Source organism: Dromaius novaehollandiae, chromosome 10, assembly GCF_036370855.1.
Source record: "Dromaius novaehollandiae isolate bDroNov1 chromosome 10, bDroNov1.hap1, whole genome shotgun sequence".
Classification (NCBI taxonomy): domain Eukaryota; kingdom Metazoa; phylum Chordata; class Aves; order Casuariiformes; family Dromaiidae; genus Dromaius; species Dromaius novaehollandiae.
The window spans coordinates 9,547,762-9,569,222 of record NC_088107.1 but is presented as its reverse complement, the minus strand read 5'-3'; the positions used below and the strand labels follow the sequence as shown (position 1 = coordinate 9,569,222).

The 21,461-nt window shown below is 53.7% G+C and overlaps 1 protein-coding gene across 1 annotated transcript; it reads left to right on the top strand.

Moving 5' to 3' along the window:
- The first annotated feature begins 414 nt into the window (after positions 1-414).
- On the top strand, positions 415-12,656 carry RHCG (Rh family C glycoprotein). The gene is made up of 10 exons (XM_064517244.1): positions 415-694; positions 4,959-5,145; positions 5,713-5,863; positions 7,602-7,749; positions 8,145-8,311; positions 9,024-9,161; positions 9,509-9,645; positions 10,196-10,320; positions 11,205-11,278; positions 11,863-12,656. The coding sequence occupies exons 1-10, from the start codon at positions 484-486 to the stop codon at positions 11,929-11,931; spliced, it is 1,407 nt and encodes a 468-aa protein (XP_064373314.1). The 5' UTR covers positions 415-483; the 3' UTR covers positions 11,932-12,656.
- Positions 12,657-21,461: the final 8,805 nt, after the last annotated feature.

The following is a 21,461-nucleotide window of genomic DNA, read 5'->3' as shown; positions in this document are numbered from 1 at the left end:
GCAAGGAGGAGAAAGGTCTCATCACCCTTCCCTGCCCACAGGGAGAAAGGCCTCCCTGGCCTGTGCCCTGTAGGAAGGGAGGGTGCTCAGGGCGGCAGGCACTGAGGGTCAGGATGCCTGCATCCAGCCCTGATCCTGAAAGGGAAAAGAAAGGGGTGTGGGGCAGGGCAGAGCAGGAGGCAGGATGCCTGGACTTCCTGCTGGGCACCAGCCTCACGCCTCTTGCAGTCACCCTCAGAGGCAGGGCTCAGAGGTGTTTGGAGGAGCTTAGGGGAAAGGTGCTGGAGACCTGTCCCTCCTCCCGGGGAGGAAGGAGGGTGAGAGTAAGTCTGTCGAACCTCCCACACTCTGAAACGTGATCCTGCCAGAGGCACCTCCCTGGGCCCCACCTTGCACTCTTGTACTTATAAGTGTCGCCTGCCTTCCACGGATGCAGGGGACGCAGGCTCACATGTTCTGCCGGCCCCCTGGGGATCTCTGCGGATGGAGCGGCCGAGGCACCAGGGGATGGCGAAGAACACGTACATGCGCTGGCGGCTCCCACTCGTCTGCCTCCTCTGGGAGGTGGCTATGATCATCCTTTTTGGGGTCTTCGTGCGCTTTAGTCCTGAAGCTGATGCACACTGGGAGGAAGAGAAGCAAACGATGAATGTGACCAGTGACATAGAGAATGATTTCTACTTCCGATACCCGTGTGAGTATTTGGGAATCCTAGTCTGAGTGTTGGCTGGTCCCATCCCTCAACACTGCATGTATCTGCAAATGCTGCTCCCAGCACTACCCTCCCCAGGATCCCAGCCCCAGCTGCAGGGTCCCTTCCACTGGACCAGCCCATCTCTCTGCTATCTGGCTGTGCTCCTTAAGGTCTTCCCAGGACCTTGTTCTTTGCAGGTGAGGGCTGTAATTTGGAGAGGTGCCTGCTAGCTCCGGGATGGAGCGGGGCTCCTGGACAAGCTCCTGAGACTGCTGTCCCTGCAAGGAAGGAAAGTAAGGGCAGGCCTCAGAAAGGGCAGTGAGAGAGGGGCTTAGATCTTGCACGTTACATGAATGAACACCCCTAGAACAGCTCTCAGGAGAGCTCTTAAGCAGAAACGGATGGAAGAGCCATGTGCCATGTTACAGTACTGTGAGTACTCTCTGATCTCTGCTACAAGCTCAGCATGTACCTACTACCTAGAAAATGGCTTCATTGCCCCACAGCTCTATGTATGGATTTGGGAGAAGGTGAAGGGGAAGTTTTAGAAGGACAAGCCCTTACCAAGTGCTTCTTTTGTCTTGCCCAGATATATCTGGCTTGGGACACAGCCTGTCAGAGGTGATGTCTCCACCTGTTCCTGGAAAATCAGGCCCTTGCCTTGGGACTGGTCTGAAACTTACTAAAGAGCAAGAGAAAAGCCTTGTGGCTTCCCAGTGCTCTTGGGGCACTGTCAACAGCGTGCTGTGACAGCAGTAAATGACGTCTTTTTTTCCAGGAATAGGGCTGACGTGTTCTCAGCACCTTTCAGCTTCCTGCCTCCTCCCTTGGCTCTAGATCAGAGCAAGCTTTTCTGTGCATACAGAGGAACGGCTGTCTAGATCCTGTGACATCTTCCTCCCCTTCCTATGTCCTCCCCCTCACTAGTAAATTACCCTTTAGTTACTGCCATTTTGATGCTGGACATCTCCCGACCTGCCAGGTTCCCAGGGCTCTTCAGTCACTGCAACATATTGTGGTAGGGGTTTTTCAGGTGCTTAAAGCCTTTTTGACCAGGCAGTGTGTTTGGCTGGATTTGATCTCCAGCGCTGGTCATCTTCTTTGTCAAGTATTGGAAACGCTCTGCTTCTGTAGGCAATTGTTTCCAAGGAAGCAACGGGCCTGAGTCATGGATCTATTTAGAACATTTCCATTAAAAACACCTTCTAAATCAAAGGAGCTATAGAAACCTGAACTTGCTGAAGATTAGCTATTTCCGAGAAGGATTTGCTTACAAAAGCCAGTTATTCAGCTGGCATTCAGGTTAGTCTGAGGCCATGACTCCCCTGAGCTCTTTGTCAAGATCCTGCCCTTTGGACTAACCCCACACAGGTCTGTGTGAAGCAGCAGCCATGCACAAGTGCTGTTGTCATTGTAATGCTGGGAGGACATCAGGGAGGTGAGTTTTTAGGCCAAGGAGCTTGTAGGAGCTAGTGATGTTATATCTCTTTTGTGCTCATAACCCAGCTTTGCTCCACAGCACTAAATATTCTCCCTCAAATGGCTTAACAGATTCACATAATTAAATCAACTTCAGAGCAACTGTTCTCACTTTAACTTTGAATTCTGTTTCTATTTCAGACCTGAGGAAGGGCCCATGTGCCCAAAAGCAGAGCTCTTTTTTCCCCATTGTCTAATCAGAAATTCTCTCTCTCTCTCTCTCTCTCTGCAAAGATGGGCAAATGTGACAAGATGACAGAGCCCTGGCGTTTTGATCTTTGTGTCCATCCAGCTCTGCTTAGAAGAGACTGAGATGGTGAAACACGCACAGATCATCTGCCTTAATGTTTCTGTGACTGCTACTGTCCACAGGACCTGTCTGCAATGGCAAAGATGTTGCAGTGGGAAGCCCAGAGATGATTAGGAAATCCAGGCAGGAGGAAGCCTGTGTGCAGTTGTATTAGTGGTGCCCATTTCCACAACTGCCAGTTCAACTCCAGTCAGCACTACAATTTCTTTTAGTTTTGAATCATATATTGATATTTCATAATGGGTGAATCATCTGCTCTCTAGGGGACAGAAGTGAGATTCTTCAGTACAGGTAGTATTCCCGAAGCCCAAACGCTTCCTCTCGATAGCAATGGCAATTGCCTTCCCACAAGAGAAAGGTCACAAAAACTTTAGGGCTTAGAAGAGCCTGGGCTACTTGTGAGTCACAAAAACATGTTATTCTTCTCAAGGGAAAACAAATGCTAGGCTTTAGACTGTGTGCAGTTTGAGGAAAGACCTGCTCATCCTTCCGTGTTTGTACAGGGTCTAACACACAATCAGGATCCTCTGTGTTTTTGGAGGATGCACAGTCTGCAACCTTAATTTTGACCTGTATATTTCTGCTTTCAGGAGAATTCAGCAGGTTTATATAATGCAAATGACAGCAGATCATTCTAGCTGTGTATTTTCCTGCTTATCCTTGAGAAGAGAGGTGGTGAGAATAAATACAGCTGCAAAGGGAAAGTGTATGTGATTGTATAGTAAAATCAGAGTTATGAAGACTGGTTCTTAGGACATGCAGAGACGTGCACTTGAAGTGACCCCTGCTGAACAGTGTCAGCTGCAGATCTTGTCTCCTTGCTCTTTTGCAAGGAATTTCGTAGGTGTGGGGAGCATTTTTAGAAACAAGAAAATTAACCTGTCTCTGCAACTTGGCACTACACTGCTGGAGCCTGTCCAAATGCTTGTCCTTATACAAGCTGCAAGATCTTGGAAAGTACCAATGGACAGAAGCTAAGACTTCTGCAGAGTTGCATCTCACCCAAATCCTCATCCAGCCCTTAGTGGAAGCAGTGGATACAGTCCCATTGTCCCTGCAGGAGCTGATCCAGGCCTGCTGGGCTCCCTGCAAGCTGAAGGGCCAGCATAGGTTAGGTGTAGGGCAGATTCTCAGTTACTAAATTTCTTTTTCTCTGAGCTTATACCTGCTCCGAGGCACACAGTGTTTGCTGGCTATAGAGGCTATAGTGTTCGGTGCACTGCATAATGCAGAAATTGCTGATGTAGCTCTGTATTTGCTTTGTTCACCTCTTCTGCAGTGTTAGTTTGCTGGTGGGTGTCTCCTGGCAGGGGAACCCAGCCTTGGGTGTCCTGCTCTCTTCATGGGCAGAGCAGCCTCCAGTGTGAGGGCATGCATGATTTAATTTGTAATTATGCAGCTTTTCAGCTCACTTAATTGCAAAGTGATGCTTATCTGAAAGACACAATGCAACATTAAAAAGTAAACCAGGTTTATTGCACCAAGAATTTCTCTCAAGAGGCTCACAGTCCCACAGGTACAGTTTCCCGCGGGGAAGGGCATCTGAGGGACAAGAGTTAGCAGGTATGAGCACTCTTAGAAGAACTGGATATCTGTGGTGGGGATGACTCTTGCTCCAGACTGAAGGGAACAATTAAGTGGTGAAACTCTCAGAAAGTGAGATCCTGGTATCAAGCATATTTTGCCACTGACTTCAGTGGAGCAAGGGTCTCCACTTCGACAGGAGAGGGAGAGTGTGCCTCTGTTCCAGCACTGCTCAGAGCTCATCTTCCCACATGCTAATTCCTATGTCAAAGGGATCATTGGATCAAGCAAAGGGAACAAGCCAGAAACAGTTGCATAGCTATCACTATAAATCCCAACAGTCACCACTTGTCTCAGCAAGGTTAGCTCTGACAGCTGGAAGAAGTAACAGTTATACTCACTGTGCTGTGGATTGGCCTGCAGAGGTTGATGGACAGAAAAATTATGGTTTACTATTTAATTTAAAAAAAAAATTTCCATTGTTATTATACTCTTCCCTAAATATTTGCTCCAGGCCATCAGCAGGGTCAGGACCCTTGGTAGGATGGGCCTACTCAGAATGACCATTCATGCACTTTTAACAAAACTTGGACACTATTCATTTTACCTGACATTTTCTCAGTTTTTGAAAAAAAAGGGGGGGGGGACATTGAATAGAAATATATTTTCCTTTGCACAGTCCTTTAGACTCTCCAATCTTCTCTTGCAAACTGCTTTTAGTAAACATTTTTGGCTTTCAAGACTAAACTTTTTAACCAAAAGCCAGTTTCCAAAAGCTGAGCAGTCTTCAGACTTAGAAATGAGGGGGCATGTGACAAACACACACATTTTTCCCTTGAATTTCTTCCCTACTGTCATTGACATATTTAGTTTCTCTGCACTGCTGAATTCAAATGGCATTTGCGGCCCTACCTTCCCCTGCAGAGCTGATGATTCCTTCCTTTGGCACAGCTTTCCAGGATGTCCATGTGATGATCTTTGTGGGCTTTGGCTTCCTCATGATGTTCCTCAAGCGTTATGGATTTGGAGCCGTGGGTTTCAATTTCCTCCTCGCTGCCTTTGGGATCCAGTGGGCTATCCTGATGCAAGGCTGGTTCCACTCTTTTGAGACTGGAAAGATCCTCATTGGAGTGGAGAAGTAAGGAGAGACATGGGCTCTGGGGTACCATCTCTGGGCTGGGCAGTGGAAGAACGGGGATGGGAGCCAAGCAGCTGGGAGTGCCTGTCCCTGTGTTATGTGCAAAAGACAGTCTTGAAACTGTTGTCTTCCTTCCAGGGATCCTAAAGAGTATGTTGCTTAAGGAAAGCTCTTTGGCCTGATTTCCCTCCACCGATGCAGCAGAGTGGGGTTCTGCATACTTTCAGTGGCTTTCCACCTTTTACCCCAAAGGTGGCTGCTATTATGGGGGTACTGTTCAATTCGAAATGTGAGATGAGAGTCATCCCTTACTCCCCAAGCCAAGCACCAGGGACCCCAGTGCTAAGAACTTATATGATCCTGCATTTTATTGTTCAAACAATTTGGGGGAAAGCAACTTAATTGGACAATATGTCAGGATGTGAAGAAGGTCAGTGGGAAATCCAGGGCTGGCTCCTAATCACCTATTTGTTCCGGGCTGGGATTCTCTAGAGCTGGAGGTGGGCAAGGGTGAGTTATGGGATAGTACTTCCTTATTAAACCATAATTTTCTTTTCTCTCTTTCAGCCTGATCAATGCTGATTTCTGTGTGGGCTCTGTGTGCATTGCCTTTGGGGCCATCCTGGGCAAAACCAGCCCCATACAGCTCCTCGTCATGACTTTGTTTCAAGTCACACTCTTTGCAGTGAATGAGTACATCCTGCTCAACCTGCTTCATGTAAGGCTTTCCTTTAGGCAGCACCAACTTAGTTCTGTTTCTTCCTCTCTGCATGTCTCTTCAAAATGTCTCCCTTTGCTATGGCTCCACCAAGCCATTGCTTTCATAAGCATTTGAAATGCAATAACTTAGGCAGAAAAAGTAAAAGCGTTAGAAAAGAGGAGGATGGCAGGAGCCACTCTCCTGTGGTCTGGCCCCTCCTTTCCTTGAGAAAGGAGATTTTGCAGGGTTTTACATACAAGCCTGATGAGTCAAGAGCACTGAGTCCCTCTACTGAGGCTCTCAAGGCAGCCGAGGAGTCTTGACACAAAGGGCCAGTGACTCCCTTTATGCCTGTCAGAGATTTCCTTCTTGGCTTCTTCCCTGCTGGAATATGGGCTTTCTAGAAGGAAATCAGACAACAAAGTCGATGAGATGTCTGCTGATGGAGGCAGGTTTCCTGTGGTCTGAGAGAGGGTTTGGGGGGCTGGAAAGCAAAGAGCCTCCCAGAAGACATGAGCACACGTGGGAACCAACCTGGCATGAGGAAAAGGATGGCAAAGGCTTGGGAGAAATAGAGCTTTATTTATTTCTAATTGCCAGTCAGAATTTCATTTTCCTGGTGTGAGGGATGAAAACGCACTTGTAGAACCAGAGGGAAAGTAAGAGGTGAAACTGAGAGCCTGAGCAATGGGGACCCTGGAGTAACTCTCACACTGGGGAAAAAGAACACTTGGAGAGCCACTAGCCTGGTAGTTTGAAACATGAGGCAGGGATTCTTCACCAATGCTTATCAGCAGTGATGTGAAAAGGGGAATTCTTGTCTGACAGTATGATGATTGTCTTGACTGTGTGCCTTTGAAATATCCTCTGTGATTCCCTCCAGCCTCATTACATCATGTAAATGAGTTCAGGCAGCGCCCATGCACAAAGGTTCAGCCCTTGCTGTCTTGTGTGACTGCTTCTTACCCCATCTCTGTAGGTGATGCTTCTGACACCAGCTCTGGGCAAATGCAGCTAACGAGAGAAAACTGCAGCAGCTGCAGGAGTCCTCAGGCAGATACAAAAGTAGAAAAGCAATGCAACCACAGCCACAAATGTTTGAGGCAATAAGGCAGAGGAAGAGAGGAGGACAAAGACTCAGAGAGAGGTTATTGGGGTGCTTTATCAAAGGTGGCCTGTTGCCATCATACTGAGTCTATTCCCCACTGCCAGGGCACTCAGGGACAGCAAGGACTCTTGACCCAATCCCTCACAAGCCAACAGGAAGTCTGCATTCGTAAAAAGCATCATCAGTGTTCAAGGGGAAGTGCTTCAGGAACTAGATCTTGTTCCTGTCTGTTTATGCTTGTAATACTTGTGGCTTTTCAATATTTGTGTAAGAATCCTGAGGTGAAAGGGATAAACTATTCTGTATTTAATGCTCAGTCCTGTGCCTATTTCACGTGCTGGTGATGGAAGAAGGTTAATCCTAGTTTGCTTTAAGGATATTGTTGCAACCCACTTGTCATTGGGGCAGGTCAGAAATTCTCTTCTGCCTTGATGCCTTCCAAGGGGGAGCTAAGAAGAATGACATGGCCATACACAGGACTGAAAGAGCAGGGTAAATAGCAGGACTGGAGCATTTTTGTCCCCCTCTCCCCATGACCAAGTGCAGGCTGGAAATTGGGCAGACAAGCTGGGTATGATGTGAACCAGATCTCTTTTCCAGAATGAGTGGACATTCCAGAAGGGAACCTCTGTTTTTCCATGGCTGTAGGTTAAAGATGCAGGTGGCTCCATGACCATTCACACCTTTGGGGCCTACTTTGGCCTGACCATGACACTCATCCTGTATAGACCCAACCTGGAGCAGAGTAAGGACAAGCAGGGCTCTGTGTACCACTCTGACCTCTTCGCTATGATCGGTGAGTCAACCCCAGCCTCAGTAGAGTTGATATTTGTGTACTGCTCAGCTACAGTGAGCTGGTCCCTCCTATGTCTCTGGGGACATTGGACTGAAACCAGGGCCTGGTGCTGAGGGACGCTATATCCCACTTTTTGACAATTCAGAGCTACCCTGTGCCCTTCATCAGGGCTTGGGTTGAGATGCTGCTTGGAAAAACAAGTAAGCATTTTTGTTTCCCTCCTCTGCCAGTGTCTCCTAATGCTGTGGGGGGAGCAGTGCTAGGGCAGCAGGACTGGTGAACCCAGGGATGTAACTTCTCTGTGCAAAGAAAGATCTTCCTTTTAGGGATTTTTCAATCCCAGTATTCATTCTTTTCCCTTTCTTTTCTTTGTGCCCCCCTCCCCATCACATCAGGTACCCTGTATCTGTGGATGTACTGGCCCAGTTTCAATTCAGCAATTTCTGAACACGGGGATGCCCAGCACCGGGCTGCCATTAACACGTACTGCTCACTGGCTGCTTGTGTCCTCACTACAATGGCCTTCTCCAGCATGCTGCAGAAGAAAGGCAAGCTTGACATGGTAAGCTGGGAGCAAAGAGCCTTGTGCTGCCCAGAGGACTTGTCACTAGGTTCATCAAGGGGCCAGAAAGGGATTGCCACTTTTCATTTGTTGAAAAGGTACTGCAGGGCATGATGGTGCAACCACCCCCCAGCCAGAAAAGCAGAGGCTATTTGGAATAAGCAGGCAGGTAGTGAGTCCTGTGGTGTTCAAGACATGCAGGGAAAGAACTGGGTGATGTCCTGTGCATGGTGGACCTAAGGCACAGCAGGATCACACAGACATTGATGTGCTGTGCCAAGAGAGCTTCTGATGGGCATGTTGCAGAGCTGTGCTTGGCAGCACTCTCCAGCAAGCTGAGCAGGCCCTGTGCGGCAGCTTGTAAGCAATGAGGGGGCTGACTTGTACATGTTATGTGTGTGGGTGCACAACTGTGTGATAGCAGAGCCTGCATGACACATGGGTGAGACAATTTCCAACTCATCACAACTCCCAACCCAGATTTGTGGATGCAAGGAGTGTGTGTGGTATGGGGAGTGGGAGTCTATGCGCTGCAGTGCTACAACAGAGGCTGCCTGTTCTCCTCTTGTTTTTCTCCAGCAAGCAGGAAAATGGGCCCTGATATTTCCTCTGGAAACATTTTCAGAGCTGATTCTCCTGCTTTACCATCTGCACCATCCCTGAGCAACTGGGATCTCTCTGAGATGATAAGACAGGATGGTTACTTCTGCAGGTTCACATCCAGAATGCAACACTGGCTGGTGGCGTGGCTGTGGGCACCAGTGCGGAGATGATGCTGACTCCGTATGGCTCCCTCATTGTCGGGTTCATCTGTGGCATTGTGTCCACAGTGGGGTATGTCTACCTCACGGTGAGTGCTATGTGGGGGACTGCAGCGCTGGTCCTGCTGAGGACACCAGGAATGGGTTCATTCCCCATTGAGGTTCCTGCTTTCCACTGCCCCTTACGGAGATGCATTTGACTCCATTTACTGCCTCAAAATTCTCAGGAAGGCCCTAATAGGAGAGTGTTTGGAGAATATGTTTTCATTTCACCTTGAGCTTGGCTCAATCATTGTCTGCAAGCCTTTAGTTCTTGAATGCGACCCATAATATCACTCTTCATTCCCTGCCAATCCCAGTCCCCCATGGAAGGAACTAATTCCTTTCCAGGATTGTGCTCATGTTCCTGATCTCTCTGTACTTCCCTTCCCCTCAGCCTGTTTTGGAGTCCAGGTTGCACATCCAGGACACATGTGGCATCCACAACCTCCATGGCATGCCGGGCCTTATTGGGGGCATTGTGGGAGCCATCACTGCAGCTGCAGCCACGGAGGATGTGTATGGAAAGGAAGGGTAAGACAGCTTGAAACTCTTCCATAACAATACATTTTACCTGGGGCTCCTTGGGCTGGAAGACAGCATCAATTAATAGCCTTTGCTTTGTGTCCGGAATTGTCCCTTTCCCCCCTCAAGAACACACAGTGGACTGGCTAATTTGGGCTTGCTGAACTGTGAAAGACTGATCTCTTATAGCTGACACTCCTCTGGTGTCCTCAAAAGATGAGCCATAACCTCAATCCTTGGCATTGTTCTGGGGCACAATGGATGGGGAAAGTTTCCTCTTTCTATCTCTGCATTGTTTTGAGGGTCAGGTAAAAGCTGAAGGTCTGAAATCCAAAGAAATGTTTATATTTGGGGCTGCTCCTAAAGTTTCACCGGGGGCCAGAGGAGGAGGAAGTGAGCAGCGTTTTGTGCCCTTGTGACGTTCTTCTAGTTCTCTGCAGAAGAGGGAGCCCTGAGGGAGCGGAGCACACAGCTTCTCCAGGCTGGCTCAGCATAGCTTTCCTCCATCTGGGCAAGGTCTCCTGCTGGAAGCAATCCCCATCATTTCTGTCCTCTGCAGGCTTATCAAGGCCTTTGACTTCACTGGCAGCTACAAGACCCGGACACCCAGTGTCCAAGGAGGTTTCCAGGCAGCTGGCATTGTTGTATCTCTGGTCATGGCTTTCGCTGGGGGGGCCCTTGTGGGTAAGCAGGAGGGGAGCATGGAGAGGGGAGGGTTGACTCCAGCCTGTGGCTGAACTGGGTGTCCATGTGCTCCTCCCTTTGGCTGGATGGATCCTTCCTACTTATGTTGCGAGGGTTGCACCCCCCTGGCAGAAATAGCAACTCCAAGCTTGCTCACATCACTTGTGATACCTGCAGATAGGACTGTCCCAAAGCCCACAGAGGTAGAGGGAACTGGGCAGCAAAGGGGGATTCTTGAATCCCAGGAAACTTGCTTGGGTTTAGAGAAAAGGGGGATTAGTTCTAGTCTGGATCAGACCACAGCCTTGGTTTCTGCTTGCAGGGAGATGGAGCTGGAGTTTGCATTAGTCCAGTACTAAGCAACATGATAGTGCTCAGTTTGTTCCCTTTGCTGTCTGGACTGGTGGACTCTGGCCATCTTCTCCCATCCAACATGTGATTGCTGCCGCTTTGTGGACAGCTGGAGCATGGCAGAAACCCTGTCTTGCCTCCTTCCCACCTTCCCGATCAGGATGGCCTCTTGTGGGATAGCGCAGGGTTGCGAGCAAGCAGCAGGTCTCCGTTTAGGGCCCACTCACCTGCTGTCAGTACTCGCATGCATTTCATGGCAAACAGGAGAGGAAACACCTACTCCCCCACGCATCTGCCCTCTTGGTACTGCATGATGCAGACGTGCTCCTTTGAGAGTCCCCCTGCTAGAACAAGACGGAGAGCCCAGAAATTGGACCTGTCTGGTCGGCAGGGAGAGGAGACCGGGAAAGCCCCAGGCAAAGGCTCCTGGAGACTGACTCAGGGTCACTTCCTTACAACGGGGAGGGAGCCCTGCCCCACACCCCATGGGGGCTCGTGTCCCCCTTGCTCACAGCCTGCTTCGGTGCTTCCAGGAGGCATCCTGAAGCTGCCGATCTGGGGCGATCCCGCGGACGAGACCTGCTTTGAGGATGACGTCTACTGGGAGGTGAGCCATGGGGACGAGGGACCCTCCCGGTCCCGGGGACAAAGCGGGACCAAGGGTTTGGGGTCGCGGCTGGCGGGACTGAGGCAAAGGACTTGGAGTTGGGGTCGGTGGGGCTGAGGTGGAGGGATTGGGGCTGGTGGGGCTGAGGTGGGGATTTGGGGTTGGAGTCAGCGGGGCTGAGGCAGAGGTGTGGGTCGGGGTCGGAGGGGGGTGGGAGTGTGGGTGAGAATCGGTGGGGCGGAGGTGGGGGTGTGGGTCGGGGTCGGCAGCACCGGGATGGCGGTGTGGGTCGGAATCGGTGGGGCGAGGATGTAGGTCGGAGTCGGCGGCGCTGGGGCGGGGGTGTGGGTCGGAATCGGTGAGGCGCAGGCGGGGGTGTGGGTCGGGGTCGGGGGTGTGGGTCGGAACCGGTGGGGCGCAGGCGGCGGTGTGGGTCGGGGTCGGCGGCGCCGGTTCGGGGCCGCGGCCGGGGCCGCAGCGGCGCTGGAGGCGCGGGCGCGCACAAGATGGCGCTGTTGCCCGCGGCACGAGGCGGGCGGGCGGCGCGGGGGCAGCGCGGCTGACGGCGGGCGGCGCCGCCGCAGGTGCCCGAGGACGAGGAGAGCGGCCTGTACCACATGCACAACGCCGGCGACAAGCCCGCCTCCCCCTGAGCCGCCGCGCCGCGCACCCGGGGGCCCAGGCTCCGCGGGCGCTGGGGGCGCGGCGCGGCGGGGCGGGCCCGGCCTCCCCTGCGGAGGCGCCGCCGCGGCCTCCTGCGGGTGCCCTCGGGTGACGGGGCGCCCCTTGCCCGGCGCCTCCGGAGAGCCCTTCCCGCCCAGAGCGGCCTCGGCCTCGCTGCCTCGGCCCTGCCCCGTGTGGGGAGGCCGCGGGGCCGCGTGCAAGTGGGCCGGGGAGCACAGGCCACGGGGCGGAGCGGGCGGCGGGGTGGGTGCCCTCCTGCCGCCGCGCCAGGGAGCAGGGCGGGGGGTTGTGCCGTGTCTCTGTACCTCCGGGGAGCAGTTCAGCATCGGCTAGGCCCTGCGTGTCCCAGCAAGGAGACCCGGGAGCAGTGGAGACCTCCGCTCCCAGCTGCTGCAAGCGGCTGCCCTTCAAGGGACTGCGCCTGCACAGGCCGGGGTGCGTCACCATCCCAGCACCCTCTGGGGAAGCACGACCACCCCGTGCTGCGGACGGGGAAACTGAGGCACACACTTTGCCCAAAGCCTGGACAGCCAGAGCCCCTCGGCTCTGTTGCTTTGCTCTATCGCCTTCTGGTGAAAGCTTATTTTCTGCCCATGGCAGCAGCACTCCAAGCTCCCACGCTGTCCTGCCCTTCTCTCTCCTTTTTGTAATTTGTTCTTGTGAATAAACTAGCAATATGTTTTTCTTTCCATGACTGTGCCCCTTGTGTGAGTAGTGGAGCGGGGTGGGATGTTGCCCAGACCCTGTTTCTCCCAGGGGTGACACAGAACAGCTCTACTGGGAAACACTGGCAGAGCCACGTTCACCTCCCTGGCAAGTGGCTGCTTGGGATCCCCAGCTCCATGGTGAAGGGGCTGGGCAGGATGTGACCTCTGCTGAGCTGAAAGGGACTAAGTGTCCCTCTGTCCATGCCAGAGCGCTTGAGGGGCTGAGTAGGTGACCAGAAACTCAGAATAAAGTCAAGGAGCTGGGATACTGCAAGGTGACCTGGAGCTCAAGTGGAGCATGAACACTTCTAGTATAGGGATATTACAGGCTATGGAGCCAGCTGGCTTAGGACCTGATGCTGTCCTTGAAATACTGTGTAGCCCCTTGCTAAAGACAGAGCCTCCTTCTCTGTGCAGTTGGACCCAGCAGCCAGGCTTTCCAAGGTGAGCCCTTGTGGTAAGCCAGGATCCAGTGCACAGGCTGGGCTGGTGCTTTCAAGGAGATAGCGTTGGGGTGCAGCGGCTGTCGCTGTGCTAACGCTGCCGTCCAGAGCCTGGGTGAGGGCCTGTTTTGCGGTCTGGCTAGGCATTTATGTGCGTCCCCCTGCTAACTTCTCTTGACTGCTATACTGAGGCCTCCATCAGATCTTTGGGAACCTTGTTTGCACGTAGTCTGCAGGCTGGCAAGACCCTTTCTTCCTCCTTGGTTTCAGCCATTTCTTCCAGCATCGTCAGACCGTTCCTTCCACTTACGGTGTTATCCTGATGGGATGAGCCTAAAGATAGAGCACAGCCCCCTGTCTCGTATTAACTGGTCCTTCTATCCTGCAGAATCATCAGGCTCCAGTCACAGTTGAAGAAGGTGGCAGGAATAAAAATCAGGCCCGAAACCTGTGTGTTTTCTAGGGTGAAGAACAGGAGAGGAAAAGAGAAAGAAAGGAGGTGGGAGGGCTGATAGGTCTCTTCACTGCGTCTAGCTATAATTCTCACACCTGAGGGGGGGAGTCAAAAGTAGCTATTCACATCCCCTTGGGATATGACACCCTCATTTTCCATGCTGGGTAAAGACAAAAACCCTTTACAACATGTTTCTGGAATTTGTCAGCGGCTGCCAGCAGCAGCATGTTAATTAAATGTCGGCAAAGATGGAAGCAAGAGGCTCTGCTCTAATTGGACACTTTGCTTGGTGGAGCTGAAAAACATTGTGACAGAGGAGGAGGTGCCGAAACACTGTGTTCCCCCCGCCATCGCGAGGGGATGGGGACAGCCAGGCAGGAGATGCTCGGTTCTGAACAGGGTCTGTCTCTGTTTGACCTGAGACAACCTCACTATTATTAAAAAAAAAAAAAAAGACTAATATAAAAGGCCTGCCAATCCTTCACAGGAATGGAGAATGGTCTCAAACACAGCTTCGTGGGATAAAAAGAAAGGAAAAGCTCAAGGGCTTGTTCTCTATGGGGAAATTCAGCTAAGTCTCTATTAAAAAGGCGCATCCCTGTTCCTGGGCTAGGCCACCTCCTCGCCCGATCAATTTGGTGTCCCTCTACCCACCAGTTTAGCATCCCTGAATAAGAGGCCTAGTCTGCTAAACCTACAGATCTCCCTATCCTCATGCCAGACGTTGAGGCTGTAGTCTTTAACTCAAGAGGTTTTTGCCAGGCTAATTTTGCTCCCAAGAACATACCTTCTTAGCCCCTACAAACCTCAGCAACTGAGTAACTGCCTCCCTCACCTACTCCCTGCATGCCCCGTTCACAGGCAGGGAGGGCACCTGCCTCCTGCAGTCCTGAAGATGCACTGGCTGATTTTGCCCACATCCAGATTTCTGTGACCTTTCCGTTTTCCTGCTGCCCATGTGGGCTGTCCCCTGGACCGTCCACATGGCTCACCTGGGATGGCCATCTTCATCCTGTACATGGGCCATCTGAAACTCTAGCCCTCTTGTCAGATGACGATATATCGTCCTGGACTCGTATGCCATTCTGATGGCAAAGCAGAGTCCTATAGGAGTTGGAAATGGTCTCTGGAGAATGGTCAAAGCAGAGGTTGAGCATATGTGGAGCTGCACCCTTTTCCCAGTGTGGGGATGAGAAAATGAGGAGCCATTCCTGACTTCCATGTGCTCGGATCTGCTGGAGGAAAGAGATTTCCTCCCAGCCTGTTTCTGCCAGGGAAAGGATGTAGCAGCCATTTTCTGCTCACAGCTTCATCCACTGAGTCAGTCAGAGATTATCACAGACAAATTTACTGACAGGTGCTCTAAACAATCCCCTTTTAAAAAGTGAGTCCTAAACTTTGTGTCCCAAGTCTGCAAAACCACTTGAAAGCAGGAACGGACCTCTTAGGCCCTGCATTCCTTGCTGTGTGACCATGGCCAGCAGCCCTCTGTCCCCCACCCTTGAAGGAGCTTTTGGGCATGTCCCCAAAGTGCTGGCATCTAGCTGCGCCAGCCTTGCGGTTTGCCCCATTGGGAGAGCAGCCTGTCACCCCACTCAATGTTGGGAGGCTGTGTCCCACCACGGGGAGGTTGTGTCCAGCCCCCGTGGCCTCTGCTGTCTCTTCCCAGCAGCTTGCAAGGGCTGCGGAGGGCAGTGACCAAAAAGCTCGAATAAGCCTTGTTGCTTTAACGAGGCCACCAGCCCGCGTCTCCATCAGGGCAGCACACTGCGGGCATGGCACCAGGAGACGGTCCTGTCCTGTGTGCACGTGTCCGGCAGAAGGAGCTCGGGCCCCACTCGCTGTTTGCTCCGCTCTCCCCGGTCCTTCAGGCCCTGCCTCCTCCTCGTGGGAAGACACCAAATTGCCCAGACTCTTGGGCAGTGAAGCATTTTATTGCCCATGCTCTTCCAAGACTCAACCCAGTCTCAGTAACTAAATCACTCTCTGGGGCTGGCCTTGCAGTTTTAATTCCCTGGCAAACAATGCCGGGGTCGGGCTAGTGTGTTTGAAGTGCGGTCACGGCCCCAGCAGTGGACGGAGGGTTTCTCAACAGGGGATCGCGGAGAGTGGAGGATTGGCCTGCCCTGGAAGGATGTGTGAGAAAGGAGCTGTTGATACCCTCAGGGATTAGGTGGTACAAATTGGCTGGGAAGCACCAGAGGCATTGACCAAAGCTGTCCCAGGGCAGGTTCCCATGGGGGGGCTGGCTGAAACAAGCAGCCTTCGAGTCGGCTGGAAGGCCCAGCCTGGCTGCTAATCCCCTGGGATCTATGGAGCGCGGAGTAGAAAAGAGGTTAAAAAAAATCGCATGTAAAGATGGTGGTTTCCCCAAGGGGATGATGATAGAGAGAGCACGAAGGGGGAAGGGGGCGGGTGGGGAACAGCACTGTTTAATCCTGCTTTTAATAGGCAGGCAGGTGGGCTTAGATCATACTCCCGCTCCTGAAAGCCGCTGCAGAGCTCACCGGGGACGGCCTTTGCTCAGCTCTGCCGTCCCCCCGCTTCTAACGGGGCCCTCATGCCTCTGCAGGTGGATGCCCGTCTGCTGGCTGGCCTGGGGGAGCAGGAGGGCTCTCAGCATGTTATTTCTGGGCCTGCGCATCAGGCCACCGGTCTGGCTGCTGCATGGGTGTGGGGGTGTCCCCGTCAGGGGTGTGCACACACGCAGGAGGGCTGCTTGTGGTTGTCCCGGTGTGCGTGCGTGTGTGAGCAGGTAGACTGTGTAAGCCCTGGATCTGGGCTGAAACCGGCCACCGTTGCATGCCTGGGGCATGGGTCACGCCTGATCACTTGCTGGTTGCCTGTCAGCACGTGTGCAGCTCTGCCTGTCCATGCAAACGCTGCAACTGCAACGGTTTTGTGGGTGCATTTAGTCTTTTTGAACATGAGCAGACGTGTTACCTGGCATGCTGCAAACCGCCTGTTGGCAGTGGCGTGTCAGCGTGTGCCTGTTGCCCCTGTGTGCCAGGTGGTGTTGGCACGTCCGTATGCGCATGCTGACATTACACGCGTGTCCGCGTCAGCGCGTCCCTGCACGCGTGAGCGCCAGCCGAACAGCCGCAGCGCGCCTGTGCACACACATGCACCTTTGTGTTGGCACGAATGTGTGCGTGTCAGGCCTGGTGCGTCCATGCATGTGTGTGAAAGGCACTCCAGTCCCTTCTTAAGGAGTGCTGTAAATTGTAATCAGATTAAGGCAGCCAATCACTTAGAGCCCTTGAAAAGGGCATACGTTCCCTAATCAGTACCTAGCATTGAGTCTCACAAAGGGTCTAAGTAACTCGGCAGGGGTCGGGCCCTCTGGAGCGCAGGGGAGGGGGCTCGCCTTTCTTTTCTCTCTGTCCCTTGTAATTATGTCAATTTGCTAGCCAAATTGTTTGCTTGAGTGGACAGTGGGGGCTTGCCCCCCTTCCCACCTCCCCCCGGCCCTATTCATGTGCTAATGTGGGAAGGAGCATGGCCTCCTGACTTCAGGACGTGGCTGCCGGCCTCTCAAGGAGCCGCTCGCTGTAGAAGGAAGGGACCTGCGCCCGCTCCAGGAGGCCGCTGCAGCCACCCCTCTCCGCAGAGCAGGAGGAGGACTTTGGGCCTTTTGGTTGTCCAATGAGCACGAGAGCAAACGTTCTTGGTTCCTGGGCTTCCTTCCCATGTCAGGGCAGCGCGGTCTCTGCGTGCCTGGGGAATCCACCAGCTACCTGCTCCACAGTGTTACTGGAGCATCCCCTGGTGAGTTTTGGAGTTAGCCTGTGGAGGAGAGCCTGGTCTCTGTTCAGGACGGGGAGAGACTCACGAGACAGAGGCAAGGAGAAGGCAGGAAGCTGCACAGGAGAAGCGAGTGCTAGAGAAGTTGGGTGGGAGAGCATCCAGCCCCAGGAAAGAATGCTGAGGTGGTGCTGACCAGTCTAGAGAGGAGTGAGGCTAGGGAGACAGTCTACCAGAACGGTGATCTCCATCACTGAAGGAGGAGAGCAACGCTGAACAGAGCCAAGGAGGGAGAGCAGGAGACTTGGCTCTGCTCTCCCTCCCCTAGAGAGGCCCATCACGGTCTTGCTGAGAGATACTGAACCAAAGGAAGGAGAGGTGAAGCCCCCATTCCTGTAGCTGAGGGGAAGTAAGGGAGAGACGTTCTTTCCATGGGCATCCTGATCAGTGGGCAAGATTCCCTAGACATGCAAGCCCCGGACTGTCTGCTGGCATCGTCAGGTGTCCTGGGCTAGAAGGGGACAGAGGAAGAGGTGACAGTGAGATGAGCCCATGTTGTGGGAGGAAGAGATGAATGGCAAGCACCAGGGAGCTGGGAGGGGTGCTGGTATGAAGCCGTGCATGGAGCAGGAGCAGCCTGGACAGACGTGCATGGGGACATCAGCCAAGCGCAGGACCCTGTGTCTTCTCACCACCACAGATGGGCTGTCAGGGCCACGGGTGTCCCCCCGGCTTGAGACAGCAGGACCTGAAACTCATGGTCATGGGCTGAGTCCCCTTTGCGTGTCCATGGATGTCTTTGCTGGGCAGGCCTGGATGGGCAGAGGGGCTCCCCTGTTTGCTTTAGCCGTGTGGCAGGGTGTGCAGTGCCCAGACGGGATCCATACAGCTCTGCCCGTGCACCTGAGCTCTCACCACCCGCATTTTCCTGCCTGGTGGCCGTCCCTCCCCGAGCTCCGTGCCGCACTGTCACCACACCTGCAGCCCTTCCCTGGCCAGGGCCACAGCGTCTCCTAGCCCCGTCCTGGGGCCGGGAGCTGCACCAAGCCGCGCGCTGGCCTTCGTGGCCCACCTCCCCACCCGCACACGTCCTGGCATTTGCATATATTCTGCCCACAAATCCTTGTCAAGGGGAGCCTCTTTATTGCCTGTGTAGATCACAGAGTGTTAGTTAAGGGGCTTCTTTGTATCGCCTCAGACAGCTGGGGTCATCAGAAGTCCTGCGGTGGGAAGGGGAGACAGGAGGAGGGGGGAAGCCCTGACAATACAGACTGAAGGATTAAAGGAGCATATAAAGTTCCTATTGAGTGAGACAAGAGGCTGTTCACTCCGAAGATTGACAGCAACCAGGAGGCGATTCCCAACACAATGTCCAATTAATTCTCTACCCTCTTCGCTGCCGTCTCCTCCCTCCCTCCCTCCTCTCCTGGGCTGGTGCACGAGCAGGGAAGGGCTGAAGCTAAGATCCTCAAGAAGGTAATTAATTATTCCTGACTAAGAGGAGGCTGCCGGGGTGTGAGGCAGTCCCCAGACTCGCTGGGCACCTTGGCCCCCTCTCGCCGGTTCTCAGCACCGTGGCCACTTCAGGAAAGTTTTCCTTTCTGTCGCAGGCCCGACTGTGACCGGAGGGTCTGTCTCTGCAGCAGCCCTGCACAATAAGCTGTGGTTAGTGCTAGACCCAGAAGGGTTAGATTTAGGGATAAGTCCAGGCTTAGTTCCAGGTTAGAGCAAGGCAGACACAGCAGGAGAGCTAGGGAGCATGGATGAGGCCCGTGGGCACGTAGAACATTTTGGCAGAGACAGAGCAGCGTGTGCCAAGGTCAGGCCTGGGGACCGGGCACAGAGCCCTGCTGCTTACCCACAGGTTTTGTGGGAATGGTTAGAACAGCTCCATCCAGCCTATTCCGATAGGGAAAACTGGACTTCTGACTACCAGAATCCCCCCCAGAAGACACAGTGTATGAGTATTTTTATATATATATGTGTGTGTGTGTATGCATTATATTTTTAATTTTAAAGCTGTACTTTCTAAATCAAAGCCCACGTTTTTGGCCGCAGTGCTTTGGTTTTTGATTCTCCGCCCAAAGCCTTACCCAGCCTGCTGTCCCACCACATTCCCGCCGGGCTCCTGGGGCTTCAAGGCACTAAAGTGGCAGCAGCTTGATCTAATGAGCACTGAAAAGAGGAGCAGGGAGGACACAGCAGTGTGGAGCCTAGCAAACACCAGGGGACACTGGGTACATTGTCTGGGCAGGTAGCTGCCTGCAACTGCTGTCCCTGAGCCGGCTGCCCACGGCAGCGCCGGCGTTTGGGGTAGATGTGCTTATAGGAGATGCTTGCAAGTGCACACCCCTACGAACAGCATCTCTCTGATTTAACCCCGTGCAACGGAGAGCAGAATCTGGGCCACCACATGAAATTCCTGCAAGCCTTTGAGGACGTTTGTTTGATTTGTCCATTTCTCCTTTTGCAAACATGTCAGCCTGGGGGGGCGGGTTGTGGGAATAGCCGGGGATGGCACCTTTCTCTGTGCTGGCCCCCTTCTTGTTGGCATCGTTGGTGGTGTTGAGGCACGCGTGGGAAATTTCCTTCCACGGTGGGAAGCTGCTTTTGGAGGAAAAACCTCCATGCCATGCAGCTGTGAGGGCCCAGCTCCCAGCCCCGGGGACGCTCGGGCCACAGCGTCTCCTCCGTGCGGGAAGCTGCCCCGGTGCGGCCGGGCGCGGGGCAGAGTGGGGCCAGCCCGGCCGCGGCAGCCCCGCTGCGCCGCGGAGCCCGGTGCCTCCCGCCGGCTCCCTCCCGCCGCACGCACACTCCCAGTGAAGTTGTTTGAAAGTCTGCTGGCAGTTTTAGTGGCAAGGAATAACAGATTAGCCATGATCTGATCAGCCCAGTATCTAAGCTGTATTCTCCCCGCTGACAAGTATTTGAAAGAGGGGAGGGGCCACTTTCAGCCCGAACGATGAATCTTTCACCGACAAGAAAAGGCCTTTTTTTCTCCCGCGAGGCCGCAGGCTGTTTCGTGCCCTGTTGCTAAGCGAGGCCCGGAGCCGGCGATTGCACGCGGCCCGAGTCTGGCGCAGCCCTTGGGTTAACGAGATCAGGAGATTCACACCAGACATCTTGTTTTGTGGGGGTTTCTTTTCTCACCCGCCCTTGATTGGCAGATAACAGCTCGCTGGCAATTCCCGCGGGATAACGGTGGCAGCATCCCCCCGCCTCGGAGCAACAGCTCTGGTGGGGGACAGGCGGGCCGGGGGCGAGGGTGCGATGCTTTTTGGGGGACAGCAGAAGCTGTCACGGGTCCATGAGCCAGGATCTGGGGGCTCAGCCCTAAACTTCTTGGCTTTGATTGATAAAGGTTGTCCGTGCAGGAGCAGCCGCTCCGCTCCGTTCCCACACACATGGGCTTTCCCGCCTGGGGCACTCGTCAGCCCTCGGGGAGGCTTTTTCAAGAATGGGAGCTTTAAAAAATGCCCCCTGAAAGATTTTTTTCTTTTCCCCTAGCGCCTTCAATGGGGCATATGGGGCAGCTGAGCCTAATGGTGAGGCTTGGGGTACAGCAAGCTTGGCCCTGGTGTTCATGGGTTTCAAAGCCTCCCACAATCAGGGCAAAACTGGTGCTCGATGCCCCTCCGACCCCACAGCCACTGCGCTGGCGGCACTGGAGCAGCTCCTCGTGCAGCGGCAGCTTGGGCAGCACCGGGACGGGGCCGTGGTGCTGCTGCCTCCGCTCGCCACACAGCCGCGTCGGGGGGATGCTCGGCACGGGGTAGCTGAGAAAAATCCTGGCCTGGCCTGGTGTGTAGGTGACTCTGGTTGGGGGGTTGATCAGAAAACGTGTGACAGAGGAGCCAGGAGGGTAATCCCAGGCCCCGGGCTAGCTTTCTGGTCCCTGCAGCCTGACACCGCTCTGAAGCATCATTCTCCCCTGCAGCCTGTGAGCCTCAGCAGGGCAGAGCCAGGGCCAGCTGCCCTGGGAGAAAGAAGGGAAATCACTAAAACAAAGGCTTTCCAGGCTATATCTGGAGCTGCCAGCATGAGGTGCCCTATCCTAAGACATGGTGCTCACATCTCCTTCCTCTCCTGCAAGGCAGGCAGGCGCACAGGCCAGGCTCCCAGGCGGAGGGCTGAGCTTTCCCAGAGCTTGG